Source organism: Anneissia japonica, unplaced genomic scaffold (genome assembly GCF_011630105.1).
Source record: "Anneissia japonica isolate Jap-2015-1 unplaced genomic scaffold, ASM1163010v1 scaffold9_len2422644_cov172, whole genome shotgun sequence".
NCBI classification, from domain to species: Eukaryota; Metazoa; Echinodermata; class Crinoidea; order Comatulida; family Comatulidae; genus Anneissia; species Anneissia japonica.
This window is the reverse complement of record NW_022758107.1, coordinates 1,723,888-1,738,948: the sequence shown is the minus strand read 5'-3', so window position 1 is coordinate 1,738,948 and position 15,061 is coordinate 1,723,888. Positions and strand designations below refer to the sequence as shown.

The 15,061-nt window shown below is 33.7% G+C and overlaps 1 protein-coding gene across 1 annotated transcript in view; it reads right to left on the bottom strand.

Annotated features, from left to right (window-relative positions):
- LOC117125033 (mothers against decapentaplegic homolog 6-like) overlaps positions 1 to 14,500 on the bottom strand; it is a 30,657-nt gene extending 16,157 nt beyond the window's left edge. Inside the window, exons 1-2 of the mRNA XM_033271390.1 lie at positions 13,434 to 14,500; positions 231 to 296 (exon numbers count right to left, since the gene is read on the bottom strand). Of these exons, the coding sequence (XP_033127281.1) occupies positions 231 to 296; positions 13,434 to 13,875 (508 nt within the window). The 5' untranslated portion in view covers positions 13,876 to 14,500. The remainder of the gene's footprint in view (positions 1 to 230; positions 297 to 13,433) is intronic.
- Positions 14,501 to 15,061: the final 561 nt, after the last annotated feature.

The following is a 15,061-nucleotide window of genomic DNA, read 5'->3' as shown; positions in this document are numbered from 1 at the left end:
TTCTTTAATCTATAATATTCCAGATTCACATTATGAGCCACTGTTTACACAAGCATAATTCAAAATATATATATAAAGCTCCCAGATTATCAAATTTTCTTTGACAAGAAACTGTTGTATATATATGCCCATATATATTCATGTTTAGCCTATAACTATGGTCATGTTCTGAGTCATGAAGACCATATTTATGCATTTTACATGTTTTTGTAAAATAAAATGTCACTTACTTGACGTGTGTTGTAATGCCTTCCAGTCCCACGCCACTTCACTGTATGGTGGTGGAGCAGCAGATTCTGTCACAGAAATAAACAATTAAAATAATTAATTAATATCAAATCTCTCAAAAAATACTGACATAAGAATATACCAGGGCTGTAATCAGGATTGCCATTGAGGAGGTGCAGAGTGTGAAAATACATGGGGTTGAGTAGAAACTCTTGCGGGGATAGCGGTCAGAGATGCTTCAGTATTTTAGGGTATCAAGCACCCAAATACCTATTTTAACACTAGATTAATGGTTGAAATGTAAAAATCTAGATTTAAAAATTATTGATTAAAGAAAAAAAAAATTACATTCAGTTCTTAACTGTCTTAAAAATATGGACTTTTTCTAATTTTCCTTTTTTTTTTTTTTTTGAGGGAGGGGAAAAGTGGTGGGGGGTATGTTCCCATCAAAAAGAATAACCACACAAAAATACTTAACTAGTAATAATTTACTGAATGCTCCAAAACCTACAATATGCTACATTTCCCTCTTTCTGCATACAATACAATTTTTGGCATTATTTCAATTGTTAACAAACACTTGTCAGCTAGTATTGTATAAATAAACCATCTTCTGCCTTTCACTCAGTTTAATAACATGTAAATATGTTAAGCTCCTTTAATTTTTATTTGGTACAATCTTTTGTTATTGTCCTACATAAAAGTCAACCAAAGGCAGATATGTGTTTGGTTAGGCGTAGTGTACACATCAATTCAAGTAATCATTTTCATTGATCGATTAAGAATGTCTGGTTGTTTGACTGTGCTTAATGGAGCAGGGTCTTAACACAACACTGCCTAAGCTCGGGTTTTTGTTCAATTTGCATCGCTGGTTACACCAGAAAGGGTTGAATATCCTAAAAGGTTTCATTACATTAAATTCACAACAATTATCGTAACTAAATTAAGAGTATAAATAACAAGACTCAACACAATGTCACCAATCCACAATGAGCACTTGTATAAATATATTTACAGTACAATGTCTTTCTACTGTATATAATTAAATTTTGTTTATGACTAATGCTTTTAAATTTCAATTTGTAAATATATAATTTTCAAATTTATCATCAAACAATGACCAAAAAGATCCATTTGAATAATATAGGAGTACTGTATAACCTAAACTACACTTACAAACTTAAAATGACCAAAGATACCAAAATGATTTCACAGATTAATGCATCTTTTAATATTATTAGTTTAAATGTCTAGTAAAATATTTTGAAAATAAAGAAATAATTTTTATACAAAAAACTGCCTTTTTACCCCAAAAATAGGTTGTGAAGAACATAAAATTATGATTTTTTTATATTGAGATACCAAGTCGAGTCCTATACTGTGTGATTCAATCATCAATCACTATCACTGGGTTTGCACTGTGTTTTGGGGGGTTTGCGGGGTTTAGCAATGTTTTTATACAAAAATGTATACTTATTTTTACCCCCAAAATATTTTGAAAATTAAGATTTTACCCCAAAAGTAGGTTGTGATGAACATTAAATTATGATTTATTTTATTGAGATACCAAATTGAGTCCTATACTATGTGATTCAATCATTATCACAGGGTTTGGATGGGGTTTGCGGTGTTTTTTTTGGATGTTTGCGGGGTTTAGCAATACCCTACTTTATTGACAGATACTGTAGCTGTCAACTAATTAAAGTCACAGCTACTTACAGTTAATATGATTGAAATGCTACCTGTCGTAGCATTTTCAAATAATGTAGTATTTATTACTATTCTTATTTTGTTTTGTAAATGTTTTGATCAAATTAAAAAAATAAAAAGAGATATAAAAACAGAGAGATACTTAACCAGTTAAATATTATACTGTACCTAGACTAAGTATTACAGGTACTGTATGTATGGATTAGCAAAGCTCTGAAACGGGGCTGTAGCAAAATGAACTACTACTAGCCTACTACTGTACTAGAGGGAATTTCATTAAAACATTCCAATGGTTGCACTTTATGGGCAGTATTACTCTATGTTCAGTGACTTCATTTCTTTTTTACCAATAACTGTTGACTGATCATCAATTACTCAGCCTAGCTAAGAGGTCATCCCAGATTTTAAACAGCTAGTTCCAGTGTGTACACATTCAAGGTTGAAAGGAGTGTCAGAAATAGAGGCAGGCGCCACAGATGCAGACTCAAGGATGCATATCTAATACACTGGAATCACATGCAAGAATACAGACTACAGCAAGGCTAAGAACAGACTGCAGCCAGCCTAAAAGAACACTGGCTACAGGGATGCTAATAATAGTTATACAGAACTGACTAAGCAAGGCTAATTATATTTATTATATTAGCAATAAAATAAGGCTAAGAATCCAGGCTACAGAGAAGCTAAGAATACTACAGAACTGAGGCTACTTTAAGATTGTAGGGTAAAAAATATTTGAGGTTGAAGTAAGATACAGATATTCCAAACCCTGGAACTCAAAATTTCAGATCAGAATTGGGCTGTTGAAGGGCATTTCCACCATCAAAATTCTAATATTTTTTAAATTTATGCTAACAGGCGCCACAGATGCAGACTCAAGGATGCATATCTAATACACTGGAATCACATGCAAGAATACAGACTACAGCAAGGCTAAGAACAGACTGCAGCCAGCCTAAAAGAACACTGGCTACAGGGATGCTAATAATAGTTATACAGAACTGACTAAGCAAGGCTAATTATATTTATTATATTAGCAATAAAATAAGGCTAAGAATCCAGGCTACAGAGAAGCTAAGAATACTACAGAACTGAGGCTACTTTAAGATTGTAGGGTAAAAAATATTTGAGGTTGAAGCAAGATACAGATACTGTATTCCAAACTCTGGAACTCAAAATTTCAGATCAGAATTGGGCAGTTGAAGGGCACTTCCACCACCAAAATTCTGAGATTTTTTTTATTTATGCTAAGCTTTTAGTAATAGCACTTATAAGCATAATTTAGAGTCTCAGTTTTGCAACAGTTAGCTTTGTAGGCCTACTATTCAAATATTATGGGTTTTTATTATTTTACAAAGTACAATGGCCTCATTTATAAAGTCAGCACACAAAGAAAATTCAGTACAGAAAGAGAAGCATACTTATAGCGGTTTGTTTATTTTTTGGTGAAGGGGGAGGGGGGTTTGGGGAAGGAGGAATTTTAAATCCTGAAAATCAGGAAAATGCACGAGAATTTGACTTCCAACTGGACTGGAGGAATTGAAACAACTGCTTGGTTTTTCACAAGGTAAAGGCTAGGAACAATATAACTCAGTGCCTAAGCATGGCCTAAGTAAGAGAGAGTGAAAAATTGCTCAAATGCATAATACGGCTATTTTCATTTGGTCCCATCTAAACTGTTTGTAGCCCCACCATCTTTGATGTGTGCCCGTTTTAAAAGTATACGGTTGGCGTTTTCTGCTCGAACGGGCCCTAAGTCTGCATTTATCATCTTCAATGTGTTGAGTTATTGGTACAATACTACTAGCATTGCATGGTGATGGTTGGTAATTAGCATTTGTGTTGCATTGAATCTCACAGCAGGAAAAGCAAGCTCATGGCATTGCTCATACCATGGAGGTATTATACCTCCATGCTCATACTGTACTTCACCACAATCGCTCATCATAGTTGCTCATAGTTCAAGGCAATTGCTCATAATGTACCACATAAAATATCATTCAGTGTAAATATATTTGAGCTTATTTAGCATCCATAATGCACAGATCGCTTAACTCATGGCTGTACTCCAAGCTTTGAAATGTATTTTTAAATGAGACGAGCAGACATCATCGATGCAGTAATATGAATATTTAATGTATGCGGATGTTATGGTTTTGCAAACATGACCTTTCCAGGTCTTGCCCTACACATAGCTCTAGAACTCAACGACGACTACATTAAATTGTTTAATCAATGCTTGTAAAATATCCGTTTTACGATATATTGGAATAATTAAAATCAATAAAAAAAACATTGAAATAGTTGGAATTTTGAGCCTAGGCTGTTTTTTTTTTAAAGATTGTTTATCTTCAGTATGTGTAATCCGTGGCCATTTAAAATGTTAAATTAATTTGCTTCAAAAATTAAAACATTAAATGTGCTACTTTTAAGTTTGCACACAAGTAGCTTCATTGGCAAACAATCCATTGAACCAAACACATTCATCATATTGATATAATGTTCAAATAGTTTTCTACTGAAACCTTTTGGCGGAAACAGGTTACTGATAGATCCTTATAAATACAGAATTTCTAATTCAAACATATCATTTATTCAAAAACGGACATATTGTTTACTTTTTAATTCATAAATGAGTACGTAATATCACTCATAGAAGAGTAATATATATACTGAAAAAACATATAATAATTTGACAATATAAATATGCATTCAGATAAGATGGCATAAATTTATTATAATTATGTTCATTCTTTTTAAGAGTAAATTAATACAAATGAATTAGAGAAGATAATAATTTAATAATATTATCCATTATACAGATAGGATTATGCATAAATTCATTCTACAGTAATTACATCATTCTTTTCAAGAGAAATTATAAAATGAATTAAAGAATAGATATTTAATTTAATAATCTAAACATTATGATAGATAAAAATATGCATCAATTTATTCTAATTACATCATTCATAAGAGTGATTAATAAAGAACAGATAATATAATAATATAAATATCATAGTGTAGTTAGGAATATACATCAATTTATTCTAATTACATCATTTTATATAAAAGCATTTTATATAAAAACATAAAGAACAGATAATACTTTAATAATATAAATATTAAAGTCAAGAATATACACCAATTTATTATAATTACATTTAGGTGTCACCGAATTTCTAGATGGTTAAATAATTTCATAAGTTTTCGTTATTCATCCTTGATTTAAGCAAACATGCTAAGCTAGAGGGGAAGGTGTGAAGAAGGTTGAATGTAACTCTTTTGACAGTTTAATTCCCTGGTGCCCAAGTGACTGGCCAGCATTCCAAGCACTGAGAAATTCTACACCCTACTACAAGGCTAACCTTACAAGCCTAGGGCAATCTCTTCCATGGCACTACTCCACAAACATCCCTTTTTATGCACCACCAGTGGAGCACTTAAGCCAAGATGCTGGATTTGACACCAGCCTAGAGTTTTCACTTCACTGAATTTTTACTATGTTCATGCATTTTCACAAGGAACCAGAATTTACAGAACAGAACAATGTATAAAGTGTAACACACTCAAACTATTTACCTTCATTAATACTAAAAAAACAACTGGTATTTTGTTAATTGCTTAAATCTGTAAGTACACTATGTTAGTACAGTATGTTACTATCAGGACTAAAACTGTATTCATTCTTGACAATGTTCTAATATTAATAAAGAACGAAACGTAGAATCACAGACCCTATATAATAGGTCTGTGGTAGAATCAATTACAGTATGGTCTCACATTTGTCATTCTTCAGAGTCACTATTCTATTTGTGTAAAGGATACTCATTTCAATATCGTCACAATATCATGTTTGGCACGTGTCATAGATTTTTTTTCATTTAAATTTTTTTTTTCTTACCGTCATACAGTATACAAATTTAACCTTGCAATTTTTTCAAGCTCGGAAATCTATCAAATACCTCAACCTGCACACGCACAGTATCAATGCAGTGTACTATAACACTTTAAAACAAAATGGCTGCCAACAATGGCTGCCTGCTCGTCCCTGTCGCCCTATCAACTGTGTCCATCTGTTTGTCCATCACCTGTCAGTTTTTCATTCCACCAAATTCAGTTCATTCATAACTGATGGGTCTGAAATATGCTAAATTCTATGAAAAAAAAAATGAACAGTAGTTTTTTTTTTCTTTTTACTGAGTGACCTTGAACCAGTCTTATTCAGGCCTTATGGCTGCCAACAATGGCTGTCTGCTCTCCCTGTCGCCCTATCAACTGTGTACATCTGTTTGTCCATCACCTGTCAGTTTTTCATAATCATACGCATACACCCACCCAATTCAGATCATTCATAACTGATGGGTCTGAAATATGCTAAATTCTATGAAAAAAAAAAGAACAGTGGTTTTTTTTTTCTTGAACCAGTCCTGTTCAGGCCTTATTATCGTTCATCTCTTCTGTTTGCCTAAATTCATGCAAATCAGTTACAATTCAGGCTTTCAGATTAGTATAAATACTGTATATTCCAATAGGACACACACTAAGAAAATGCACTGCAAATGACTGCTTTTACATTTGCAGTATAGCTCTAAATTTCGTCCTGGTTGACACAAAATGAATTTGTTGAATCTTATCAAATATGACCTCACATGTTGAGGATATGATTTTAACACGTATGATCATATCGTAATGTTAAGGGAGATTGCTTTAAATATAAAAAGGTGGTCAGATATGTTTTTTTTCACTAGTCCAGTGAGAGACCAGAAAACGAAATGATATATAAAATTTTAATTTTTGAATAAAGTTCAATATATATAATATATTATACAAAATACAGGTTTTCATTATTTTTTCATCATAGCTTCTTAAGTACAGTACTACAGTTTGATTGACAAGTTGGAAATTACAACACCCTTACTGTAAAAACATTCAACATAAACCATTTCAATTGACCAAACTCATTATACTCTAATAATCACCTATCAATCAATCAATCAATTTATTGTAATAACTGTTGATACAATGACACATTATGTATGGTGCACCCATAAGTACAAAAGGACACAAACAATTGAAAGATACCTAAAAATAATTTAAAAAATTAAAACATATATAAATAAAATATTACATGACATCCACATCCAATTAGCATATTACTGTATTATGTAAGTTGCATTTACAATCATAGGCAACAGTACCGCCACAAAAACACATACTGCAAACCATACTCCGATAACTATACTGCGCCCTCTTTTGGTTTCGAATCAATAGGCATTTCTCCAGCCGCTCGGTGGTATACCAGTCTTTAAAATGTAAACTTGACCCTTCCCATCCTGCCTCTCTAGTACTTCCTCTTCTTTAAACTGCGTGATAAATGTGACCCAAGCTCACAAAAGGGCTGTAAACTCGTTCTTAGGCCAAAATAAGTTTTTGTTATAATGGCATAGAACATTATTACTGTAAAATGACAGTTAAATGAACTCAATCGGTGTCTGGAAGCAAAGTTATGATCGTTTGAATAATTGTCATCTTATCAACTTTCTTAAATCAAGTTTTGAGAAAAATGCTTTTATTTTAGCAGGTTTCTATTCATTTTTCACTAGCTCCCATCCGAAAATGGCTAAATTTTACTCTTATATTTGGAATTTTAAACTCAAACTTCAGGAATAGTAATATTAAAAGTTATACATTATTTATTACACAAAAACCCAATTCACACAAAATTCACATTCTACGCCTTATTCTGGCTATGGAGGCTTGTTTCTCAATACAGTGCGGTGCGAGTTTACAGCCCTTTTGCGAGCTTGGGTCACAAATATCAGTTATTAGCACAAAATGTGTCCATACAGGGCATACAGTAAGGTATGATGCTAAATGCACTTCCTCGAAATAGAAACTGCCTTTAATAATAACACTATAAACTGTGCATATACAATAAACATCAGTTTGTGATGTTGGTATAGTAAGTGCAGTTGTGGGGTGAACTAGAGTGTGGGGCTAACAGCAGGTAGTTCTCAACACACAATGCAGGACCTGGATGGCAAACTAGTATTTCCGTCTCAAATTTGGTAAATTGACTTATTTTCAAATAGAAGAGTAGACACTAAAAAAAAAAATGCTTGAGCAAACATTGAGAAAAAGAAGAGCGGTTGATTCAATGTTGAGTGTATGTTGTCAAAATGATTTCAACTTCTCACATTTCAACGTTGATTTAACGTTGAATTAACGTTGTGTGCCCACTGCGCTGACAACCACGAATTTAGGTGACCCAAGCTCACAAAAACGCTGTAAACTCGTCCTCAGGCCAAAATGAGTTATAATGGCATAGAACATATCATTTACTTTAAAATGACAGTTAAATGAACTCAATCAGGTGTCTGGAATCAAAGTTATGACCATTGGAATAATTGTCATCTTATCAACTTTCTTAAATCAAGTTTTGAGAATAATGCTTTTATTTTTGGCAGGTTTCTATTAATTTTTCACTAGCTCCCATCCGAAAATGGCTAAATTTCTTACATCTTATTTATAATTTTAAACTAAAATTTCAGGAATAGTAAGATTAAATGCTATACTTTATTTATTACACAAAAACCTAATTCACACAAAATTCACGTTCTACGCATTATTCTGGCTATGGAGGCTTGTTTCTCAATACAGTGCGGGGCGAGTTTACAGCCCTTTTGCGAGCTTGGGTCACAAATATCAGTTATTAGCACAAAATGTGTCCATACAGAGCATACAGTAAGGTATGATGCCAAATGCACTTCCTCGAAATAGAAACTGCCTTTAATAATAACACTATAAACTGTGCATATACAATAAACATCAGTTTGTGATGTTGGTATAGTAAGTGCAGTTGTGGGGTCAACTAGAGTGTGGGGCTTGCAGCAGGTAGTTCTCAACACACAATGCAGGACCTGGATGGCAAACTAGTATTTCCGTCTCAAATTTGGTAAATTGACTTATTTTCAAATAGAAGAGTAGACACTAAAAAAAAAAAAAATGCTTGAGCAAACAATGAGAAAAAGAAGAGCGAGATGGTGGTGGAAGAGAAGATGACAGAAAATAGGATGGTGGGAAAGAGGGATCTGAGGTACTGTGAAAGAGGACAGTGGGGAAAGAAACGGTTTCAACAGAAAAAGAGGATAGTGGAGAAAAGAGAGAGTGACGGAGAAATAAGATGGTGGAGAAAGAAGAAAAGATACAGTAGAGCTAATGAACAGGATGGTGAAGTGAAAAAGAGATGGTAAAAGAGGATAAAAGGTTATGGAATAAAATGTGGCAGTATTGTATACCTTAGTACAGAAAAGCTGTAATACTTTTACTCATCTTTGGAAATAGTTAATTCCAGAGATGTGTGGGCCCAGGTGGCCCTACTTTCGTACATTTTCCCCTGGTTGATACAGTAGGTACTATATTCTGGGATGGTGGAGTGCTATATAGCAGAAGATAGGACAATTCTGTAACGTAAAAAGGAAGAGATTCTTGTATCACATTGTACTTAGAAATGATATGAAGCAAAATATCAACACTGTCTGTAAAATTTGCTATATAAACAAACATTTTATTTTGCTTATGTGTTCCCACCTAAAGACAGTGGCCAGTTGATAAGCAAACGGATCACGGAAAAAATTAAAGTTGGGAAATGAGCAAGGTTTTAGTTTTTCCAACTATTTCAGTTAGGAAATTGGCAATTTTCAGTCAAACGATAGAGGCAGGTGTTCCTTCCCTTTCCCTACTTAATTTAAACCTATGATACAGTACTAAAATGAACTATGTATATAGAAAAAAAACTGAACTATTCTAAGTAGGTACTCTGTTATGTCTCAAGTTATTGTTTTTAAGAGATTTCATTAATAAGGCAACTCTGTCGCTAAATGTTAAACAATAATGTGGCAGTATTGTATACCTTAGTACAGAAAAGCTGTAATACTTTTACTCATCTTTGGAAATAGTTAATTCCAGCAAATGATCTATCAACTTAAAGGTTATAATGTGGAGCGTATGAATATATTAAGAAGTCAAATTTGTTGTTTTGATCTGACTGATGCTGGCCAAAAATAAACATAAAATATTTACAGTAATCTAACAATCAAGTATATAGTAGTGGATACTGTCCAGTGCAAACTGAAACTGGCAGAATTGATACAGTACTTCTCTTTTTTACAATTGCTCATCATTTCACACAGCACAATTTTACATTCCTTCGCTTCACTTTAATGCAGACCTGCCACATTTACAGTATCTGTCAATTTATGAATCTAACGCAAAAAATCTTTCGCAATCTTTACCTGGATGAAGCCGGAGTGATGGAAGATTGGATAATCAGCAAATCGCACAACATTGCTGCTGAGGAAACATTCATCATCTTCTTCAAGACTTCAAATTGTCTGTGTTAAATATTACTCTATATTTTTATAGAGGCTGATAGGATAGTATCGCTACTGCATGTCAACATATAAATCAAATTTCTATACACGTCATAGCTATTAATTCTGCTGTGTTTGTTATACAGATTTAAGACTTCAGCATATGAATTAATAAGTTTTCTGTATCCATGGAAACTACCAATACAATATTCAAACAGCTACAGTACACAGTAGTCTACGACAGACAGCTGTTCATTTTCAAGAATTTCACATCAAATATATTTATTACTGTTTACTTCAATTGTAGGATATTTACAATTATGAAACCATAACATGGAACAAGCTGTCAAATATGACTTGTCAATCAAAAGCTATTCTCAATGTATTCACATTTAAATGCAGATACAGTACACTGCAGGATGAAGCTGTGATATGCCAGTTAATTTCCTAACCTACCAAATACAAAGCTCTTGGTTCAATCTTGAGAATGAATATCAGGAAATTTCTTGTGTCAAACAAAAAAAAAACACCCCCAAGCTTCAATTGATATCGTTACGGTAAAGCGGAGAGATACAATATCGTCATTATATAATTTTTTCACAAATCTTTAATATTACAGTACATTGTACCTTCAAGGCAGTGAAGGCTACAATTTTTTAGTTGTAAAAAATATACTACTGTATCAATGTATTTAAGCTACATACTCTAAGTATTGAAATGCACGCCATCGTGTCGGAATTGAATATTTCTACATCAATATGTCATCAACAGGAATAAAAATGTATTTTGTTTGCAGGCATCATGTTAGACACACATATGTGGAAAACCAATGAAATATTCCACACAAATACAGAATGATAGGTTATTTAAATAAAGAATTGCAAAGCAATGCACGTGCACAATTTATAATGTTTAAGTAATAAAACCTCCGAAATCAAATTGCAACTTATTCTTCATCTTACCAGGGTTTAGAACATAATACCTTGAGTAACACTAATTGCGTAACATATTAATATACACTACTACTAATAATAACCAAGAATATGTAGGACTCAATTCCGTGTCATAGCAGACTTCAACATGAAAAAGTAATCCACACGATACAAATATGCGAGGTTGCTGATGACAATTGACACAAGAAACCATTAAGCTTAAATGTAATTAAGCAGACACTGATTCATGTATATTAGGTAAAATTAGGCCTGACAGAACATGAGTAAAACATAAATAAATTTAAACAGTCAGGACATGTTTGTTTGATTTAGGCACCAATAATATAAAGAGTTTCTCCATTTCGATGTGGAGTGATGTTTTGCCCTACGTAACCTGTTTTCGTACCGAATACTCAGTATGTTTCCAATACTCGCATTTGCTGTACCCCGTTCCCGCTTCGGGATCAGATTCAACACTAGCTACGGTAGTACAGTGGTTACAAGCTCGGTAGTACAGTGTTTATGGCAGCAGGCTAGTTATCTGGAATTTGTGGGTTCAATTCCAATCCGAATCGTGAGTATTTGGGAACGTACTGAGTATTTGGTACGAAAATATGTCAGGTATAGGGCAAAACATCACTCCTATAAGTGTCTCCATCTTATAAAATTACACTGCGCTAAGTATTTGTCTTTAATGTATGCGAGTATTATGTAATAAACTTGGTATAAAATATCTAATATTTTATTTTGGAACAAAGCTTTCATTATTACATTGGTAAGTCTGTGACAGCAATCACAGTTAAATACAGTTACTACTACACCTACAGAAAACAAAATTTTATTAATCACACTAATGATACAAAATGTACATAAATTCTGTATACTACAGCAAAAATCAATAGAAAATTAATAATTTATATTAAATATTATTATGTAGAAAACCATCTTTACTAAATTTGCAAGTCTAATTCATTAATTGATTTTTAAAAAGTTACTCAGTGATGATTGCAAACAATAAGCAAGTTATCCATCAATAAAAACCAAGTGGTCAAAAATAACGATTGCTTTTAAGTGTATGCCCATCACCAAGTACAATGTCTACGTGCATGCACATGCATATTAATGCAACAGTACTGGAGTTTGCCTGTGGGCTCTCCAAATATATGTCGCATTGATTGCCCGGATTACACTCACTAGTTCAACGTCCTTTGTACCCGATCATAATGTCCATCTTATTTTCGTCTTGGAGAGTATTAACTTTGTTTAAGTAATTTTATATTTTACATATATTTTTTTTTTCTTTTCATAAATTTTGTTCCATATATTTTTTTATGGAGAACCAGTAAAATTGGATTGTATATTTCATAATTAAGAAGTGGAGTATAATCATCGTATCTGAAGGTCTAAAATGATCCAGTTTTTGAACTACCCTCAATTGAATAAATACGGAAAAATAAAATTAAACAAAAGTACCAGTATGCAGTAATTATTTTCTGGTTAAAAAACAGGCAAATATCTTTAAGGAAAAAAAACAAATAACTTTAATGTTTTATGAAGTGATTGGTTGTTTTGAAGCTGTTCAAGAATAGCCAGTTTCAGTGGTTCAACAGCAGGGAAACCGAATGAGTTTGTTAGTTTTTCCTGCAAAATGTTAAAACTGTACCCACCCCACCCTCTTGTTGTTTACTTACTTGATTTTTACTTTCTTGTGGGTATTTTTGCTTGCTTACGAAAGTGAGGAAACCATACCAATATCCCGGTTACTCCTCACGCACGACTCACGGCTAAGGGAGATCCCCAATATCAGTAAAACTTGCGTGTATGTGCAACCCACACAGTACTTACTGTACTATTATTAGAACTTGTGTTAGAATGACAATACTCGTTTATTTACTTATCAATAATTAATACGACATCGGAGTGATGCATACTTACATTGTTGTTTACGATATATTGACCATCATAAATATCAATTAATTCATCATTAAAACATTGAGCGCAATAAGATTACAATAAGATGACATTATTATGTTGTCACTTACCATTTGTCAATTCTATGCATGACAGTAAGCTAATGTATCGATTACAATAAAGCTTGCTAAATAATTTTTTTTTAAATAAAGGCTATTGTTGTGTTAAAATATCAAACAAAAATAGGATTATTATTTGCACAATATTTGTTGCTTACCTGGTGTTTTGGCAAGTCTGCTAAGGTGATATGGGTTACAGCACACATACCCTGCCGATTCCGGCGAGTCTTTGTTGAATTTGCATGTATGTGTAAGTCTTCGTAATTCCGAGCCATTTTGCAAATCTGGCCAGCGGAAAAGTAAACAACATAAAATTTCCGGCGATAATGTTGTATGACCGATTTTAAGTTCGCCACGGGGTAAAAGAGCACAGGCCGTGGCCGCGCCGCCTTTACTCTCCACTGCTTCTAAAAGTAATTCCAATTGCTTTTCTTTTAACCTTTTTAAAAATACATGTGAAGCTGCTCTCAAATCCCGTTCAAAATCACTACTTTGAGTATCAACTAATTTAGATGGTCTTTGCTCCTCACTATCCGTAGAAGATGTAGCACGATTTCGCCAAAGGCGACGGACATAGTTAGTACGCTTCGACCTGAACATGCGACATTTACTGCACAAACGCCCATAGATTAACTCCGCATACTCGACGCCAGCTGATGATAACACGGCTGACGCAGGCTGGGCTTCGGAGTATGCACTTAGACTATCGCATTCGGCACAGGAAATGCACGCAAAATCCCGTGTAGTATTCAGGATTGCAATATTAAGGCACAACTGGCACTATTCACCACAACAAACTAAAATATAAAGATTCCTGGCTTACGAATTTTCTTCGTACTCACGGCTAGGCCCTAAGTATGTGTACATCCCCGCTTGAAAAATCAAAGATTCCACGGTAGCATGTGTGTTTGAAGGCTTAAGCATCCGAACCAATTTTCTATTTAAGTTGACACTTAAGCCGACTTTCGCTGTAAATCCTTGGATATGGATAAAAATACAAAAACAATTCAACAATTTTGCAATATGGTAATGTTTCCTTATTAAATAAATAAGTAAAACGGCAATATAACCCCTCCGAACTTGCTATATGCTGCCTAGCCTAGAAGAGCTCGCGATTTTTCAATTCACAACCATCACAACATTCATCAGCTTGCTTAGATTTTCCTAGCCATTCATTGGTCGATTGTTGGTCATGTGCCCGTCTAGACACCGTGGCGCGGCTCGATCTAAAACGATTGTTCACGAAATACGATGGACTCTTACATCTTGTGTAGATCACCCCCTCTAAAGCAAAAATAATTTGTAAAATGACTATTACTATAAAGGTAATAAACGTATATAAGATTCTTTTTAAGTGCATAATTTATATCAAAGAGATTCAGTATAAAATAAATTTCCAAAACAATATTTTACTGAAAGTTATTTTTATTTGTTATGAAGTACTTAAATGGTAGCTGGTGGTAAATGTAACAGTCCTCTAGCGAAGTTCTCATTGGCCGAGATAGGCGATCAGAGGAAACTCGACCTACACATTATAAGGATCAAATTACGCGTAAATGACACGGAGCCCGCTTTATGGAAGACCCGCCACACTGGCTCGCCACTTTACACTCTGCGATGGTCGGGTGAATTGGCGCTAGCGCCTGGCTTCCTGTAAGAGATGCAAAGGATAGAACGTTTCTTCGCGGAATCCAGTCAGCAAGGCTATCGCTATAATGAATCATTTAGTAATTGATATTATACTGACAAGCCATTACTTATTGGAGTAGGGTTAGCAATTTCCACG